This window comes from Ursus maritimus, unplaced genomic scaffold (assembly GCF_017311325.1).
Source record: "Ursus maritimus isolate PB19 unplaced genomic scaffold, ASM1731132v1 scaffold_25, whole genome shotgun sequence".
In the NCBI taxonomy this organism is placed as follows: Eukaryota; Metazoa; Chordata; class Mammalia; order Carnivora; family Ursidae; genus Ursus; species Ursus maritimus.
In genome coordinates this window covers 30466498-30484524 of record NW_024425008.1, presented here as the reverse complement: position 1 = coordinate 30484524, position 18027 = coordinate 30466498, and the positions used below count along the sequence as shown (strand labels likewise).

General features: G+C 56.6%; 1 protein-coding gene across 6 annotated transcripts in view; it reads right to left on the bottom strand.

Annotated features, from left to right (window-relative positions):
- The window catches only part of ACTN1 (actinin alpha 1), a 92164-nt gene extending 75924 nt beyond the window's left edge, over window positions 1–16240 (bottom strand). For 3 of the 6 annotated variants that reach the window (XM_040641736.1, XM_040641737.1, XM_040641738.1), the window contains exon 1: window positions 4579–4794. In XM_040641736.1, coding sequence (XP_040497670.1) covers window positions 4579–4779 — 201 coding nt within the window. In that variant the 5' untranslated portion in view covers window positions 4780–4794. Of the gene's footprint in view, window positions 1–4578; window positions 4795–15877 lie in introns of those variants that run through there. The other 3 variants (XM_040641742.1, XM_040641740.1, XM_040641741.1) reach the window with 3 other exon arrangements.
- Between the last annotated feature and the right edge of the window lie 1787 nt (window positions 16241–18027).

The following is an 18027-nucleotide window of genomic DNA, read 5'->3' as shown; positions in this document are numbered from 1 at the left end:
GACTTTGCACAGGGCCAGGTGTGTGGGCGTGGTAGCTGTAAATAGCAGGACCACCACCACTAGTCCCCCCCACGCGCCACCAGCCTCGACCCTTTGGCTCATTTCTCACTCCCTTCCTCACCTGCCAGAAACCAGTCCCAGGACCATCTGAGCGTATGGGCAGCCATACAAAGGACCCACCTGTCTTTCATCACCTCCAACCTGGCAGAGCACAGCTGGCGTCATGTGTGAAATCCACCTGAACTTGACCACCCACACGTGAGCCAGAACCCCAGCAGCTCCATCCCTCTGCCTTCAGAGCACAGGTCTGAGGCTGCCTGTCTGTCTGCAGGTGTTGGGAGCCCACCCACAAGCATGACCGCAGAAGATGGCGTGTGTGTGCTTGAACAAACAGTCCTTACCGAAACCAGCCCCACAAGGAATGAACCCACGGCAGAGCGTCCTTGGACAAGTCAGATCACCACGATGGACCTCAGTCTCTTCATCTGAGGGGGGAGGGCCAGGTGACAGTACAGTCCCCTTCTGGCCTTGCATTCTGTGGTTTGAGTTCTTCCCACTGCTACGAGGGAAAGAAGGGCTAGAGCTGGGTTCTGGAAGTAAACAAAGTGAAGGACGAGGCCGCCTACTGACACCCGTCCCTTGGGCAGATTCCAGGCTGAAATCCTGGCTCCCTGGCACAGGCTGCCGTTTCCCCTACCTCGCACCAGTCCTGTGATGCAGCTAGCCTACACAAAAGCCGGATTATGAACACTGCACCTTGCAGTGGGCAGAGATGCTCTCCCCACCCCCGGACCACACCCGGAGCACCCGGGCTAGAAGGCCGGGCTAAGGGACGCTTCACCAATCCCAAATAAGGCTGCTTACCCTCCACAGGCACCAGGCTTCCCCCATGGCCACACCCCACGCAGGCATTTCCAGAATAAGGGTGATGCAGGGCCCAAAACACAGAGCACCACTGCAGCCATCAGGGAAACTCACCTGGCCCCACCCACGCCCTCCCTAGAGGCTGGGAACAAATTCCTGAAAGCTGAGGGCATGGAAGACTTCTAAAGATAAGAGTCTCCCTGTGTGGGCAGAATAGTCGTTTCAGGGCCAGGCTGGGAAGCCCAGGAATCAACCTCAAGATCACCTTTAGAAGTGCTTGGCTCTACCGAGCAACCCCCATCAAGAGGACAGATGCACGGAATGCTGGCACTGACCCAGGCCTTGAGATCATCTCCATGTGATAATCCAGGTAAGGCATTTACAACGCTCCACTCCCACCGACCTGTAACCCAGCCCCCTCGTGTTGTAGGTAAGGCTCGACGTGGCTTGTCCAGCATCACGCAGCAGCCATGGGCCCTGGTACACCCTGCATGCCTGTTCTCCTTGTTCCCAGGGGACAGAACAGGGTCCACCCCAGCGCTCCCAAGCTCTCTGGACTGATAGGCCAAAAGAGGACGGTTTTCCACACCTACTCCTCTCCTAAATGCCACCCACCAGGGTCCCAACAGCAAGGGAGGCAGGTGGACCAAGGTCCTGCTGGACCCCACACGCTGGTGAGCGGCAGGGTCTGAAGCTTCTGTCAGGTTCCGCGCCCCAGGCTGCCGTGGCTAAAGACAGCAGGCTGCTGACGTCCATCGCTTGAGAGAACCCTCAGTGCCGGGGCTGGAAGGCGGTTTTACTTCCTTTGAGGCCCCCAAACCCACACAAGAGGATCAGAAACTCCCTAAGATTTTCTGAAGCAGGGGCCCTAGCCAAATGCAACAAGGGCAGGGAGCGGAGGGACGTGTCAGCATGGCCAGGACCTCGGGAGACGAATCCGAAGTGGGCCGATGGCCACAAGAGGAAAACACACAGCTGGACGGCCTAACAGGGAGCTGGGGGGGCAGGACAGGGGGGCACACAGGCTCCAGGCCGCCCTGCAGTCAAACACCCTGAGAGGGGGTGCAGAGCAGTGTAGCAGGCCAAGGCCATCCTAGGCTCGGATCCCATCTCAAGCTGAGGCTTCCCTGGTCTCTGGCTTCCTCCAGACTCCAGGGCACACCTCTGAGGCTGGGGAGCCAGCCCGGGCTCTGCTCTGGGACCTAGATTCAGCCCCATCCGTGCTGTGGCCCTTGGTGCCTTGGACCGTGGCCACCCAACATTCTGCCAGACATCTGCTGGATGTGGCCGTCACACCCCCTGCAAAGGCCCCACTGCCACCGCTCAGCACATGTAGTGTTTGGTGAGCACCTACTTGCGCCAGCAGGAGGCTCCTGAGGACTCACCCCGCTCAGGGAGCAGGAGCACCTCTCCCTCCCCAGGCCCGGGCCACCCAAACTTTCGCTTATTGTGGGGGGCGGGGGAGGGGGCAGGACGTAGTAAATATCAGCAAAGTCACCATCTCCGTCAAGACCTCTTCAGCCCTGCCTGTGTCTATGTCCTTTGCTCATAACTCTGAAGTGCCTGCTCACTTGCTCAACATGCAAATTTTCAGGCCCCACCCCAGACCCACATGCACCCTGAAGATGGCGTCCAACATTTGTACCTTAACAAGCCTTCTGGGTGATTCTGATGCCCAGTCACGTTTGAGAACCACCCTTCCAGGTTTCAAGGCTCTGGGACAAGGTGGTATAAGTGTGTCTGGATCACAGTGGCATAGCCTCCAGGAGGCCCAGATGACAAACCCCCTACTAGGGGGGCTCCTGAGACCACCCAGACCCACCTCCCGTCATCCAAGGAGCCCCAAGTCATTCATAGATCAGTGACATCCCCTGAGAACCCTCTGAATGTCCTCAGAGCCAAGAGTTTCACAATGCCCTAAGCGAGGATGACAAGGGCTGCCAAGAGGCTGCTGACACGCCTGTCCTTTCCAGCTCCCTCCTGCCCATCCTCTACCCAGGCGCTAAGTGAGCGAGGCAAGCGCTGAGTGGCCGAGAGCCAGCAGAGAAGGAAGAAAAGGCCAGAGCCAGGAAACCAGGCCGGGGCAGGGAGACATAACTGGAATCCCACCGGCTGCCCCTGGGGCCCAGCCAAGAAGGGCTCAGCTGTGCCTCCCCACCTCGGCCTCTTCCAAAACTCTACGTGCAGAGAACGACTAACTTCCCAATGTTGCAAGATGCCACTGTGAGACATAAAATGCAAACTCATTTAGAAGCATTCCCAAATCCACAGCAGCTTTCTGTCATTACATATTTGCTTCATCAAGAAGCAATAAAAGCACAACTGCTACTCTGGGAGGAGAAAAACCGGCAAAGCAGTGAGTCCCTAAGAAGCTGACTCTCAGAGGCCCTGGGGAAAGGAGGGCAGCGGGCAAGGGTGCAGTGCCCCCCAGGAAATCGGAGCCAGGTGCCCAAACACGTGTGGGAGGAAAGAAAAGAAGAAACTGAGGCTGGCTGCTCCTGCCCTCCCTCCTCAAACACCAGGGAGTCTTTGAACCCTGGCGGGGGGTGGGGGGCGCAGTAGCAGGTGTAACACAGACAGCAACCCTCAGAGGCAGGAAACCCAGCTTCTGGTCTCGCCTCCACCTGTAAGCCCCTGTGCGACCTGGATAAGTCCCTCAAGTCCTTCAGCCCCTCCGGGCCTCAGCCGCGGTCTCATCTGTGAAACGGGGTTAGGGGGTGGGCCAGGCCAACCTCGACAGCTCCAGGGCACAGGAAAGGTGGGAGCAGAAAGGACAGCGTGCATGCACGGTGCTGTCTTGGCTGTGACACCATTTAAAATACAGACGACAACGCAGACAGGACTGCATAATACAACATACGCTGAGGACAGAAAGCACCGAACACCAGACAGCTGTTAACTTCCAGGGAGGACGGGAACAGCACGGGGGGCAGGCACACCAGCACCTCACCTTCACTGGCCTCCAGAGCAGAAAACCTAAACTACCACATGGAACCGCCTGAGCCTTTGCAGGCCTTTCTGAATTTCCTTACTTCCAGCTAAGTCATCTCAAAGGGTGCTGTAAAGACTAAATGAGGGGCGCCTGGGTGGCTCCGTCAGTTAAGCATCTGCCTTCAGCTCAGGTCATGGTCCCAGGGTCCTGGGATCAAGCCCTGCATCAGGCTCCCTGCTCAGCAGGGAACCTGCTTCTCCCTCTTCCTCTCCCCCTGCCACTCCCCCTGCTTGTGTGCCCTTTCTCTCAAATAAATAAAATCTTAAAAAAAAAAAAAAAAAAGACTAAATGAATGAATAGCCGGGAAACCCTTGACCGTGCCTGGCCCACAGCACCCTACCAGGCTGGTGCACCGAAGTGGGGGGGGGGGGGCGGATGCTCAGCTCCACATTCCCAGACACCTTCCCTGGGCCTGGGCCTACACCGGGCCTTCGGAACCAGCAGCTCCCGTGGAAAGGGGATCAGGGGCACGTCCCCGAGCCTGGCACCCCTGCACCCCACTGTGGCCTTTACCATGACAGGAGTTCCAGCCAGGCCCACTGAGCTGAGACCCCAGTGCAGCATTCCTGAATTTTTTTTAGTTAGTTACGCAGAGTGAACCTCTAAATTAACTACTGTTTAACTTAAACAAACAAAACAGCGGCTTTCACAGAGACTCACTCACATTTGGGGAAACATCTAAATTAAAAAGAGGCCTCAGGGTTTCATGCATGCAAAGATACCTCCGAACAGTCCCAGCCAGGATCCAGGATAAAGGGCAGGAAACCAGGGGTCTGGCCCCGCTTCCCTTGCTCCGGGAACGCAGGATTCACGAGCCGCCTCCTCCATCTCCCGGCTCCCAGAGCCAAGTCTGGAAAAGTACTTCGGGTTCCTGGAAAGAAAGGCCTTTCCGAAATATCGGGAACTCCACTGGAAAGTGCCATTCATTATATATTATCTGGAGGATGTCTGCGGTGTTTGAAAGGGAGCCACTCCTCTGCTGAAGTCAAGACCGTGGCCAAAATCAACACAGGGGCTTCTGAGCGCCAGAGAGACACACACGTGTGCCTGCACTCACACGTGTGCACGGCCTGCACGCTCACAGACCGCGACAGACACGGAGGTCAGGACCACAGCACCTCTGCTAAAGCTGATGCCCCCCCCCTGCAGACCCCACGCTGGTGGGCGGTGGGGATCCCATTTCCTGGTGTTGGGACTGAGGAGAATCGAAAGCCCCACTTCTCTCCATCCCCAAACCACAGACTGTGACGGTGGACAGTCCCCCATTGGACGTAACCAGAGAAGATAGTCTGACTGTAACGAGCCCCCAGCCACCCACGTGCAGGGCTTGCGGCCTGTCCTCCAAGATGGAAAGCCAAGTTCCACTCAGAGACCTGCGTGAAGGAGGCCACCCACCTCGACGTAGCCACCCCTCCTGTCTTCTCACCTACAGAGGATTTGAAAATAGAGCTCAGCACCCCTCCATTCTGTTCCCATCCGTTTATATCAGCTTTACAGATGGCTTTTAAAAATAAATCTTCAGGCCCATAAAAATGCTCCCTTGCGAGCCCTGGCCTGGCCTGTGTCTGCGCTCTGAACGGGCCCACGGTACCAAGCAGCAGGCAACAGGAAAAGCAAGGCAGAGAGAAGGCGACTTGTCACAGGCTCCCTTCCCCCACCGACCGCTCTTCCCCCAGCTGAACCACTTGGGGCCTCGGATTTACACCCTGAGTGGAAAGGTTCAAAACTGGGGGTCAGGCAGGGCACTGTCCTCCCCCCAGTGCTGGCCTGCAGCGCTTAAAAGCCTGAACTGACTCCCACCTAAGCCCCCCAACTTTCCCTCACCAACTTTCTTAACGGTCTCACAGCTTAACAGAGAACCTCCAGCTTTGGGTTTCTTTTAAAACCAAAATAAACAGTGAGCCTCAGCTACCAGGTTCAAAGCCTGTTCCCCAGGTGACCAAACAAAGGGAAAGACGAGCAGGTGAGGCTGAGCGACCCAGAACAAGAGAGGAGGACAGGGTTGAGTCCTAAAGCGGGAAAGCCAGTTCCCAAAAGCTGGGGTCAGCTCTACAGAGGCCACCAAGGACACGGGGGCCCTTCAGGCTCAGGGGACCTGAGTCTGTTCCTGTCAGTGACTCCTACTCAAAAGTGTGGAGAAATACAATTAGAATGCCCTCCTACCTTTTCAACCAAGAAAAGTCACTTTGGGTTGGCCCTGCTCCCCTGGCTTAGCCCCTCGGACCCTTCAGTCAAAGATCTGAATTCAAAACCAACTCTACCCCATTCAAGTTGAAAGAGACCCTGGTAAAGTCACTTAACTTTTCTGAGCCTTACTTGCCCTGTCTATAAAAAGGGAATAAGACCTCACAAGTTTGCTCATCATGATTAATGAAGAGAAAACTATGTGTGAAAGCATAAATGTTAAAAATCATGACTCATGGGGCACCTGGCTGGTTCGGTCACTACAGCATCAACTCTTGATCTCGGGGTCATGAGTTCGAGCCCCACATTGAGGATAGAGTTTACTTTAAAAAAAAAAAAACCCACAAATCCTGGGGCGCCTGGGTGGCTCAGTCAATTAAGCATCTGACTCTTGGTTGCGCTCAGGCTGCGATGTCAGGGTCATGAGATCAAGCCCCGAGTCTGGCTCCATACTCAACGGGGAGTCTGCTTGAGATTCTCTCTCCCTCTCTCTCTGTCTCTAAAATAAATAAATCTTTTTAAAACAAAACCCATGGATCCTATAATGAGTACTTGATTATAAACCATCTTTAGTTGTTCCTTATGATTTCACTTATATAAGCCTTGTCTACAGAACAGCAAAAGGTTTGTCCCTACCCCTGCTTAAGAGTCGAATTCTGAGGTCAATCTGCCTGGGCTCCTTCATAACCAGCTTACCAGCTGGTTGATCCTGGGCAAGATACTTAACCTCTCTGAGCCTCAGTTTCCCTATCTGCAACAAGGAAAATAACAGGGCCTTCCTCAAAGGGTTGACAGATTTAGGTAATCCAAACCACACAACCCTCAAATAGTGTGAACCATCAGTCATTTTACTTATTTGAGGAACCAAGACGTTCTTAATAAATACTGGCTGGTTGGTATAAAGCAGAAAACGCTCCTTTTCAGCCTCCCCTCTCTCATCTTCTCTTCCCTCCCCAGGAGGTGGACAGTGTTTACATCACCTCCCAGATCTTGGGCTTGGGAAATGCTTTAAACCAAAAGGTTCCCCTTAAGGACTCAGGACATCAGCACCTTCCTTCCCAGGGGCTCCTCGCTCTGCAGCTGTCGAGCATGCTACTTTCTATCTCCCGGCCTGGGATTTTCATCTGTCAGGAGTAATCATCCCACGTCCCTTCCAAGGCTGCCACAGATGCTAAATGGGGCCACCGACAGAACATGTCTAATGTGCAAGAGGGGTTCCTCTGTATCCCCCACCCCCAGGCCTGGAGAGGACCCCACAACCTCTCAATGAAGAGCAGACCCCAGCCCCAAAGTAGCCTGCTACAGCCCAGGACCAAGCAGGCAGTTTCCAGGGTAACAGCATCCTCTGCATCTACTCCCGATTTCCATCCCCGGCTGCTTTTGATTCTCTTCCCGCCTCTGTAGTGGGCTAAGTCACCTCTTCCCACTATTGCTAGGCAACCCTGAGAGCAGAGCAGCTGCCTCCCGGGGGAGGACCCCGGCCCCCCTCCCCTTCCCAGGACTCAGGCCCTGGGGAAAGCTGCCCCCATTGGACACTCCCACCCCACCCCATTAACCCCAGGGATGGCGAAGGTGAGAAGCACTCCCAGACCAACAGGGTTTAGGGGTGCAGGTGCGGTGGGACTCGACCTCGGGGAAATGAGGAGAGCCACCCCCTCCTTCCCCGCCCCAGCCTTCTACTTGCCTGTGCTTATGTGTGATCTATTCTTAAGCACTTTCCAAGCACAGGGTCAATCAAGCTTTTTATGAAAGATGCCCCTCTTGATTATCTTCCTCTTCTGCGGCTCTCCCGCTCACTCACCATGAACCTGGATCCCTGACCTTAGAGTAAACAGCGGGCAAGAGAGAACAGATAGACACAAATGAGGAAGAGGGGCAAGGAGGCAGAGAGCATGAGAAACTCTGCGAGCTGCTGAGCTCCGGAGGTGGGAGGACAGGCAATTGTCATTTTCTTCTCTGTATGACTTAGCATGTTCTCAGGTTTTTTAAATTAAGATAGAAGGATACCATAAAAGTCACCCGGGTTTTAGAACATTTATACATATAGAGTATATTTACATATATTTAGACTATATTTACATATATTTAGTGTATACATATTTTGAGCAAGTTCTAGTATATTTAGTACACAGTTTTTAGTGTCTTCACAAGGTTGTGCCACCATCACCACTGTCTAATTCCAGAATGTTTTCATCCCTGGGTTTTGTTTCATATATGTTTGCCTCTGGTCAAACGTCCCTAGATAACACAAGCATTTCTTCTGTAAGCTGCAAAGTGGTGAGGAGGCAAACAGCAGAGCCACACTGCCCGGCCTCGGGTCCAGGCGACCCCGTACCGGCTGTGTGATCTTGGGAGTCCGCAGCTGCTCTGAGCCCGCTCTGTCATCTGTGAAATGGGGATAAAGTGCCCGCCTCACAGGACGGGATGTGCTAATGCAACACACAGTCCCCAACACAGTGCCTGATACTTAGCCTGTGCCCAGAAGGGGGGGAGCCGCTATGACTATGACGAGACAAAGAATTTTTTTTAAGTACAGCTCTGCTCCCGGCTCTGGTCTGGGAAGATGACTGTGCCCAGGCTGTTGGGGACTGCCACCATTTTTTGCTGATTTGTCTGGGAGGGCTGAATGGGGCACACGGATGGGGCAGGTTGGGGTCATGAGTGTTGCCCATGGGGCTTTGGGGCCGACGCATCACTATACCAGACTCGAGGTGCCCAATGTGTTGGGAACCTGCCAGATAATCCCCAGCCAGGACACGGGAACAGGGGCTAGGGCAAGCAAGGCAGAGAAGAGAGCCCCTGACCAGCCCTCTCTGTAAGAATGTACCCCTACCCACTGAGAAGGAAGGCTTCTGGGAGCTTGGACTTGATGCCTAGCTTGGGTAACCAGGTGAGAAATCTTGATGTGTTAAGAGGAAGGTGGGGACGCCTGGCTGGTTCAGTCAGTGGAGCATGTGACTCTTGATCTCGGGGTTGTGAGTTCAAGCCCCATGTTGGGTATAGAGATTACCTAAAAATATAATCTGTTAAAAAAAAAAAAAAAAAAAAAGAGGAAGGTGGGCTCCAGGCTGGCTCTGAGCCCTGATTTGCTGGGTCTCCTGCCCCTACCACTCCCAAGGCCCCTTGCCTCCAGCAGGACACTGGTGCCTCAGCAGGGAGACAACCCTGGGCCTGAATCAGGAGTCTGAGCGGGCTGACCAGTGCGGCCAGGACGAAGGAACCAGGCTAAGGGGTTTCCTCTGCCTAAGGCTTCTCAGCCACGACCTCTCTGGGGAGTTGCAGACTAACCCGTCCAAACCAGCTGGTGGGCTCTGGAACCTCTCCCATGTCGTTGGCAAGTTACTGAGCCCAGCTCCCCAGGCCCTTGCAGAGATGAGATGTGTGCCCCCCCCCCTCCCGCCGAGCATACTCAGAGGGGAGAGAAGCAGGGCTGGTGGGGAAGGTGCCCTGAGACCACAGCCCACTGGCTCCACACCCCGTCCTAGGAAAAGCTTGGGTGGGTTACACATGGGGGCAGATCAGGTGGGGTTAACGTGCTGGGATGGTTCCCACAACACCTGCACAGCTGTGGGAACCATACCCCCACCTGTGAGCTATACAAACAGCCTGGCCTCTCAGAAAGGTGAGAGGTCGGCTCTGTGGGAGGGACAGTGAGGAGAACAATGGGAGCGGGTGTTGCCCGGCCTGCAGCCGCTTACACGTGGTTGCCCTCTGGTCTGCCCTCCCACATTTCTCCTGGCTCCCTCCTGCCCTGCCCTCCTTCGTACACACACACAGCCCAGCTGCCAGGGAAGGGGGAGGCTTCCAGGAGAATCTTCAAACGCCGCCTATCCTTCAAGATGCAGCTCAAATGCCAGCAGCTCTTCAGCCTCTCCACCAACGCAGGCAGGGAGCAGTGCTCGCTCCCGCCTGGCAGCAGCCACCACCACGCCTCTGGCCATTTTGGCGCTGCCTGGCGTGATGTTCTTTCTGCTTCCCTCTCCACCTAAACCATGATGGCACGACCCCAGATGGGTGGAGCGTCAGATACCTGACAGGGATTCAACCAGTGCTCACTGATGGACTCCGCCGGGAGAAACTGTTGGCGCTCTTACACTCAAAAGCGACTACAATAGTGGAACAGAGACACCGGCTCTTCTCTAGAGACACACAGCAGCAGATCTCAGGTCTCAGGCTTGGAACGCCCACGCTGGTTCCAAGAACCACAGGAGGCACCGGGTCTTGTGCGACAAGTCCTCAAGCCAGGCTTACAGTTTGTGGCCCCTGGCCAGGCGCCCAGCTCCGGGCCTGCCTGGAGGAGGAGAGGGGAGGCCCAAATCCCAACCACCAACAATGAACTACAGGATGCCCATTTGGTTTGACCTCCTCACCCTTAGAACCGCCTGCAAGCAAGGGCCCAGGGGTCCAGGGCTCCCCCCAGCCGCACCCCTACTGTGGTGAGCACAGCCTTGGTAATCCTCCTCGAGCAGACAGCTTCAGGAAACCACTTTCCTCCTTTTCCTTTGGTGACCACAGACCTTGCAGGAGCCTGCGGGCCTATCTCTCCTACAAGCCCAACTCCAGGGACCAACAGCCCCTCAAGATCTCATCATTCCTCAAAACTGGACAATCTGCTTCTAGTGGGCTCCGGGCCTTCTCGCATCTGTCCTGGGGAAGCCTAGGTGGCAGCCAGAGGCAGCCCCGATGCTGTGGGCCCCCGTCCAGCTCTCTTTCAGGCTTTGTTGATCAGCTTGCCAAACCGTGGGTCACGTGTTCTCAGAGCACCCACGTGAGACAGGTTTGGGAGAGGATGCGGCTGTGACCGGTCCGAGAGCAGAGCAGGGCTGGGAGGCACGGGCAGGGCCTCAAGAATGCCCTCAGCTACGTGACGGTGGGGCCTGAAGACACTCCGGGCTGTATCCGCTAGAGGAATTTCATACTCTGAGGTCATTTTACCTGCACTGGAACAGACCGACAAAGTGAGCACTTCACATCCATCTCTTCATCCTGGAGACCCAGCAGGTACGTAAAGGTGGGCAAGGGAGTCCACAGCACTCTACAGTGACAGGACTGAGCAATCAGAAAGGTCAAGTGACATGGAATGAGCCCGAGTTCACTTCAGGGCCCAAGGTCAAGGAGAACACAACTTCGCGCGATACTCAGAGCCAACTAGATGGGTCTATATACCCCTTCTCTCCAAGAATATACGGTAAAGCCCACACCAACTCTGGCTCCTCAAAGAGCTGACGTGTTTCTGAGCACTCCCTGTTAGGCGCTCTGCTAAATTCCCTCCACACATTGCTTGGTTTAAACCTCCACTCAACTCTATCAGGCAGGAATGATTAATTTCCTCATTTCCCCACTGGTATCGTCAGGCACAGAGCAGGTAGGTGACTCACTGAAGATCACACAGGAAGTCCACAGAGGGGCCAAGATTTGAACCCAGTGTGCCCAGAGCACGTCTCTCTGCAGAGGCTAGAGCCAGGATACAGCCCCAGGATGGGCTGGGTTGTCCGGAATGTCAAGTATTCCATCCCTATCTCCACCTCCCATCCCGGAGTTCGGAGCCAGGCGTGATGCTATGTTTCTTGACACCTTGTCCTGTACTAGGCACCGGGGATTCAGCAGAGAACAGAATAGGCTGGGCCCTGCGCCCACAGCCATGGGCACGGGGTGAAGCAGGCCGGAGTGCAGAACAGTGAGGGGCAGGAGGACTGAAATGAGAGTCAGTTCTCTCCTCCTGCATGTTTTACTTCCACCAGGCATCACTCTGGTTTTTGCAGCCCTAACCTTCAAGGCAGACGGATGTCCTGTTCCTCCCCAGGTAAACCCCTCCATAGCGGGCCTCCCCCTTGACCGGTGGCCTTGGCTAGCTCCTGCAATGGTCCTGCAGTCCAGCAGGGAGTGTAAACAAGAGGGCCCATCTTCCTGACGCCTGGCATGATGTGGGTGCAGGCTCGGGACCTGGGCCTACTGACAACCACCTTCATTCACCTGCCATGTGAACGCCTATTTCAACACCATTAGCTCAGCAAATATTGACTAAGCTCCTATATGTTAAAAAAAAAAAAAAAGAGGGCTGGCACCTGTGGGAATACCCATTAAACTCGAGCCTATGGGATTCAAGAGGGAAGAGGGAATAAAATTTAACAGCTGAAAGCTGCCATTTTACAAATCTTCGTCAACCCAGCAGGTGGGGGTATCAGCTCCTTTTTATAAATAAGGAATTGAAGGCTGAGAGGTTAAAGTGACTTGCCCAAGGTCACAAGCCTGCAAGTGTAGAGCCAGGGTGCTAGTCAGAGCCCATGCTCTCTCCAGCTGGCCTGGTGTCCGGGGACACACACGGGAGGGTGTGCAGAGATGCCCGTGAGGGAATAAACCGGGCGGGGGGGGGGCTCCCGTCATCCTGCAAAGATGGGCATTCAGACCTGCTCCCTTCAAAAAGGCGGCTTGAGAGCTCAGCCTCGCAGGCCAGCAAACTCCCAAAGAACTCCCAAAGCCGCTGCATTTTGTGTCCGGAGGCAGGGGGTCCAGCCCCGTGAACTCCGCATGGAAGCATTCTTTGAAGACAGGACAAGCCACAGCCCACAGATGCGGGTTTCTTGAGTCATGCCTCCTGCCTGCACGGACTTCTACCTGCAGCTGCCTACGCCTAACCCGTCCCCAGGGAAGTACTTCCTACCACATCATTTCATCCGTGGCCTGTCGGAACCCGGAGGGATCGGCAGGGCAGGGCAGGACAGGAATGCAGCCCGTTTACAGAGGAGGAAACGGATGGGAAGCACCTGTCTCTAGCATTCAGGGCTCCAGCCCCAGCCCTTGGAACTGGGCCGGCCAGAGTCAGCGCTCAAAAAGCATCTGTTGAATACTCTCATAAAAGCTCAGAGAAATGAAATGGACTTGCCCGAAGTCTCTCAAACTGTGACTGCACCACAGCTAAAAACAGGGCCTTCTGCCTCCCACCCAGAGGCCCTTGTGTCCCACTGCACTGTGTCCTCCCACCACCCCCCAACCACCCACAGACACTCAGCCTCCTGCATCGGAATGGCCAGCCCCCTCTGTCCACTAGTCTGCTCTGATCACCCTCAGCCCTCACCTCCCACGCTCAGCAGAGAGGCTGTCAAAAGCAACACCCAGGTTGGGGCGTCAGGGGTAGCACAGTCGGGGAAGCGTCCCACTCTTGGTTTGGGCTCAGGTCGTGAGCTCAGTGTCATGAGATCGGGCCCCTGTCGGGCTCGGTGCTCAGCACGGAGTCAGCTTAAGATGCTCTCTTCCTCGACCTCTGCCCCTCCCGCTTGCGCACGCTCTTTCAAATAAATAACTCTTTAAAAAAGAAGTTACTTTAGGTCTGATCTCCCACGTAACACCACTTCCTTATATCCCCACCACCCCACTGAGAACTCGGTGAAATTTTCAGACAAGAAAACAGGCCCATGCAAGGTAACGGAATGACCGGCAGGAAAAACAAAACAAACAAAAAACAACCCTTGGATTCTCAAAGTCAGGCCCAGAGCTTGCGCCATGCCCCCACCCCCTCCATCAACCCCACCAAAGCACAGGTTGGCTCCCCTTGGTCCAGAGATCCTGACAGCCTCTGGATGCCAAGCCCAACTTTCGTGCCTTCCTTACCACCCAGGGACAAGTGAGGGGAACCTTCCTGCCCCTAACATGGCTGCATTCCAGCCCTCCCCCCTGCACCATTTGGAACTCTGGACCTGTTACTTCTTCCTCTGCCCCTCATTTCCTCAACCTCTAGTGTGCCAGGTTCACATCCACCAGTGCCGGTTCCCGCACGCTGAGTTTACCCCCTAGACCACCAGATTTCCCAGACGACCCTGCTCCCACCTGGCTACGCAGAGGCCTGGGACACACCCACCGCCACCCACGGCAGTTTTATGAGTCTACATACGTATATATACACACAGAGAAAGAGACAGAGACAATATAATTTTTGTCCCCAACTATATTTAATATATTCATTCATTCGTTTGATAACAGAATACTATATGCAGGTCCAGTGACCCACACTGAGGAGAAGAGATTTCTGCCCTCCCAGGAACTTCATCCCACAGTCCTGTCACTCCTGCCCCAACCAGGCATATAGTAGGTGCTCCGTGTCTCCTCTGCTCCCCATGGAAGATCCCAAGACATCCACCGCCCTAATCCCATCCCCTCCTATCCAATTTAAAATCTAGTCTCAAGAAGGCCTCACCCTGAATTTAAAAAAGCACCCCCCCCTTGACCCCTTGATAATCTCCAAATTACCCACTCCATTCTCAGCTCCACCAACACCCTAATTGTCCCAGGAAATAAGCCTGGTGAGTGAGGGACTGTCACAGCCTCTCCCCCAGATCCCCCCCAGGGGGGTGGGCAACAGGAAGTGGGGGAGGGATGTTTAAGGAACTGTCACACTGCAAGTAAGTCAGCTCCAAGCCATAGGGCCGGGTCCAGCAGAAGCCCGGGCCTGGGTCTCAGGTCGCTGGGCTTTGAGGAAGCCCTTTGTGCGTGTGTTTTAAATTACCTCTGCTTGTCTGATGAAGTGAGTAAAAGGGCGCCGATTCAGGGCTTAGGATTCCTGAGTGAGCTAATACAGGATGCCTTTGGCTGAAAAAAAACTTCAGTCGGCTCCCTAAACTCCCCCCCTTTTAAGTTTAAAAAAGGGAATGAATGTTACCATTTTTGGACATGAGCGTTCTCCCTCAAGCCCAGCCCTAACCGCACTATCCAAAGGGACGCGCCATCCTGTCCCCCCCATTCCCAGATCAGCGGGGGGTGGGGGGGGAGATGAAATGAGGAGGGACCGGATGGGAGCGGACAGCGGGGGGGGGAGGGTGTTCAGGGTACGTGGCCGCCTGGGGCAAGAGCTCACAGCGCAGGCAGGAAGCAGAGGCAGGGTTGGGGCGCCCTCCCCTCCCTCCCCACAAGAGTGGTTTCTGACCTCTTCCTGCCACCGGCCACTATGCCCCGGTCCCACCGCCAGCTCCGAGCCAGACCCGGTGGCGGGGTGCGCACCCGGCACACCTCGTCTGGGACGCCTGGGGACGGTGGCTAAGCAGGGATTCCCCAATGACTGACCCAAATATCCCAGTAAACAACCTCTTGTCCTGGAGCCCTTCAACTCAGATCAAGTTGCCCAAATTCTCCTTCTCCCAGGAATAAGCGGGTGTCGGAGGGGCAGGACGCAGACGCAAACCCATCTCCGCCCGCAGCTGAGTTAAGCAATAAAACGGTTTGCCGTCCTGACCCCGCCCCCACAGGGCCGGCTGGGGAACCGGCTCTAGCCCCACTCCAGCAAGTCCACCTCCAGGCAGACCCGAAGGTGGCTGCCAATCCCCGCAGTGTCCGCTTTCCCCCCGGCCTGCGGGTTGGGGTTGGAAGGTGCAGGATCCCTCACTGCTCGCCCCCCGCAGGTACCAAGCCCAGGGCGGCCCAGGAAGCGCGCTGCCACCGCCATATGGAGAGGCGGCCAGGGGGCGGGGAAGGGAAGGGAAAATCGATCCGGAGCAAGCAGCCACCGCGCCAGCGGCTCAGCCCGAGCCTTCCAAGCACCGTCTCCCACCCCCTGCCCACGCGGGGACCGTGCGGCTGAGGCCGGGTGGCCTGAATCGCGGACCCCAAGGCGACCTGCCCGCCAGCGGCCCCACCTCCCCGCGCTCGGGCTCGGCGTTCGCGGGCTCTGGGAAAGGGGCTCTCCCCCTTCCGCCCGCGCCTGTAACCCAACACCCCACCTCGCAGCGGCCACGCATCCCCCGCCCCCGCTCGTGCGAGCCTGGAGCCCGTTCGGAGCCGGGAGCTGGGAGCGCGGCGGGCGGAGCTGCTCCGGCAGGGGGGCTGCGGCGGGCTGGGGAGGCTGCTGACCTTTCTCTGCTGCTTCTCCCATGCCGGGTCCAGGAGCAGGTCCCGATCCCAGTCCTCTTCCGGCTGCATGTAGTCGTTGGTTTGCTGGGAATCATAATGGTCCATGATGGTGCGCGCGTGCTACGAGCTGGATTTCTTCCTCCACCTTCTCTCCCGGCGGCGGCGGCTGCTGCTGCTCCTGCCCCGGCGTGGGGAGGGAGTCGGGCCGGGCTGGGCTGGGCTAGCGGGGCCGGGCTTGCTCCCCTGCGCCCGGTTCCGCCGCGGCACTGCTCGCGATAGCTGCTGCTGGAGGTGGCGGCGGCTGGAGCTCGCGGACTGCCTGCCTGGAACCTAATCTCCACGCACAGTGAGCGAGGCGGACACACTCGCGCTGCGGGAGCCGAGGCGGGCGGGGGCGGGAGGAAGGGGCAGAGCCCTCCCGAGGTTCTCCATTGGCCAGGCCGAGTTGCCCAAACTTCCCCCCATCGCCTTTCATTGGGAATTCCTGGCATCCGTCAGCCGGGCCGCGGCGCAAATAGGTGGACTGGGCGGCCCCCTCCCGGCGCGCACGCCCCCGCCCACTCCCCGGGTTCCCACTCCCCCGCCGCTCATGTGACACCAGCTTAAGCTGAACGGGACCGAAGCCGGGGGACGCCTCCCCGAGCCCTGGGACCGAGCGGCAGCGCGCCCCGGAGCCTCAGTCGCCGCCGGGGACTGGACACGCTTCCCGCCCGCGGGAAGGCGGCGAACTCGGGCGCGCCGGCCTGACTGCGCCCCCCACGCGCTCCAAACCCCAGGGGGCCAGGGGCTGGAGAAGGGACGCAAGCAAACCCGGAAAGCATTTCATTTCTCCTTCGTAGGGTCCGGAGAAGTCAGCACCCAACGAAAGGGGGCAGGGAATGCCGGAATGGAAAGGAATTTCCTGGGAATTTCCTGACTCCATCCCTCCCGCCCCCGCCCGGCCCCGCCCGTCGCAGCCCAGCCGACCCCTGCCTTCTGAGAGCCCGGTGTCTGGCAGGCGAGCGGCGTTCGGGGGCCACAGAGCTTTCCCGCCTCGCCACAGGGTCCTTTCTGGCCCGACCTCCGACTCAGGGGACCGCTCTGCCTAAGGGCTTCCCGCAGGCGCCTACGTCGCCCGGCTTCCCGGGATCCCCTGCAGGTCCCCGCAGGCGGGCAGGCGGGATCTACCCTGTTACAAGCGCCAGCAGCACCCTGAAAACTGGAAGGGAGAGCCCTGAGTGGTCTACCTACTCCACGCCCCACCCCCAGCACACACGCCTGACAGATGGGTAAACTGAGGCTCAAAGAGTTGAGTTGGAAAAGGGATGTAGCAGGTTTTCAGGACTCCAAGGCCGAGCCTGTAACCTCAGGCCTGACAAACAAAGCCTGATTGTTACTGGAGGAGGAAGGAGGGCAAGATTGGCCAAACACCTCTGACTTCTAGGTGCCTGCCTGGGCTTCTTTCCCTAGGCCTAGGAAGGAGAGTGGAAATACACTGCCCAGCTGTGACAGATACCGGGAAGAGACAGGCCTGACCTCCTGGTGGGCTCCTCTAGGGGACTGTACTAAAGAACAGCCCTCCGACAGGTCGTGCACCCAGGAGTGCTTTTATATTTGTGCCCCGAAGGTTGGTGAGCCAACTGCAGAAACTCCAGCTTGTCAACCCGGAGGCAGGTGAAGGAGTGAGAAAAAGAGTGCATTGCCAGGAAGGGCCACCGATGTATAAGGTGAAGAAAGAGCCCCTGACTCTCTCGAGCGGATGCTGTTGTAAGCAGATATCTGGTGTCGCTCCCTGCATCATTAGTCAACCTCACATTGATGCAAGTGCTACCGTCAGTGCCCTGCGCGCCACAAGCCCCTGGCTGAGGAAGCACTGCCTCTGAGCCAGAGAGAGCAGATTTATGGACTATTTTATAACCATTTCTAAACTATGGCTCTAAACCTAACATAGAGGGTAATACGGTGCCGTGGCCATTCGTTCACTCAATAAATACTTGCTGCGCCCCGTCTGCCTGTCAGGGGACGTGCTAGATGTTATGTATACAGAGATGAAAAGACTCAATTCCTTCCCCATGCAGCCCGGCAGAGACAGATGCGGAAACAAAAATATAGCGCAAGGGGACAGCTCCGGCGGGGAGCGCTCTGACCACTGAGCCCAGCCGCAGAGAGGA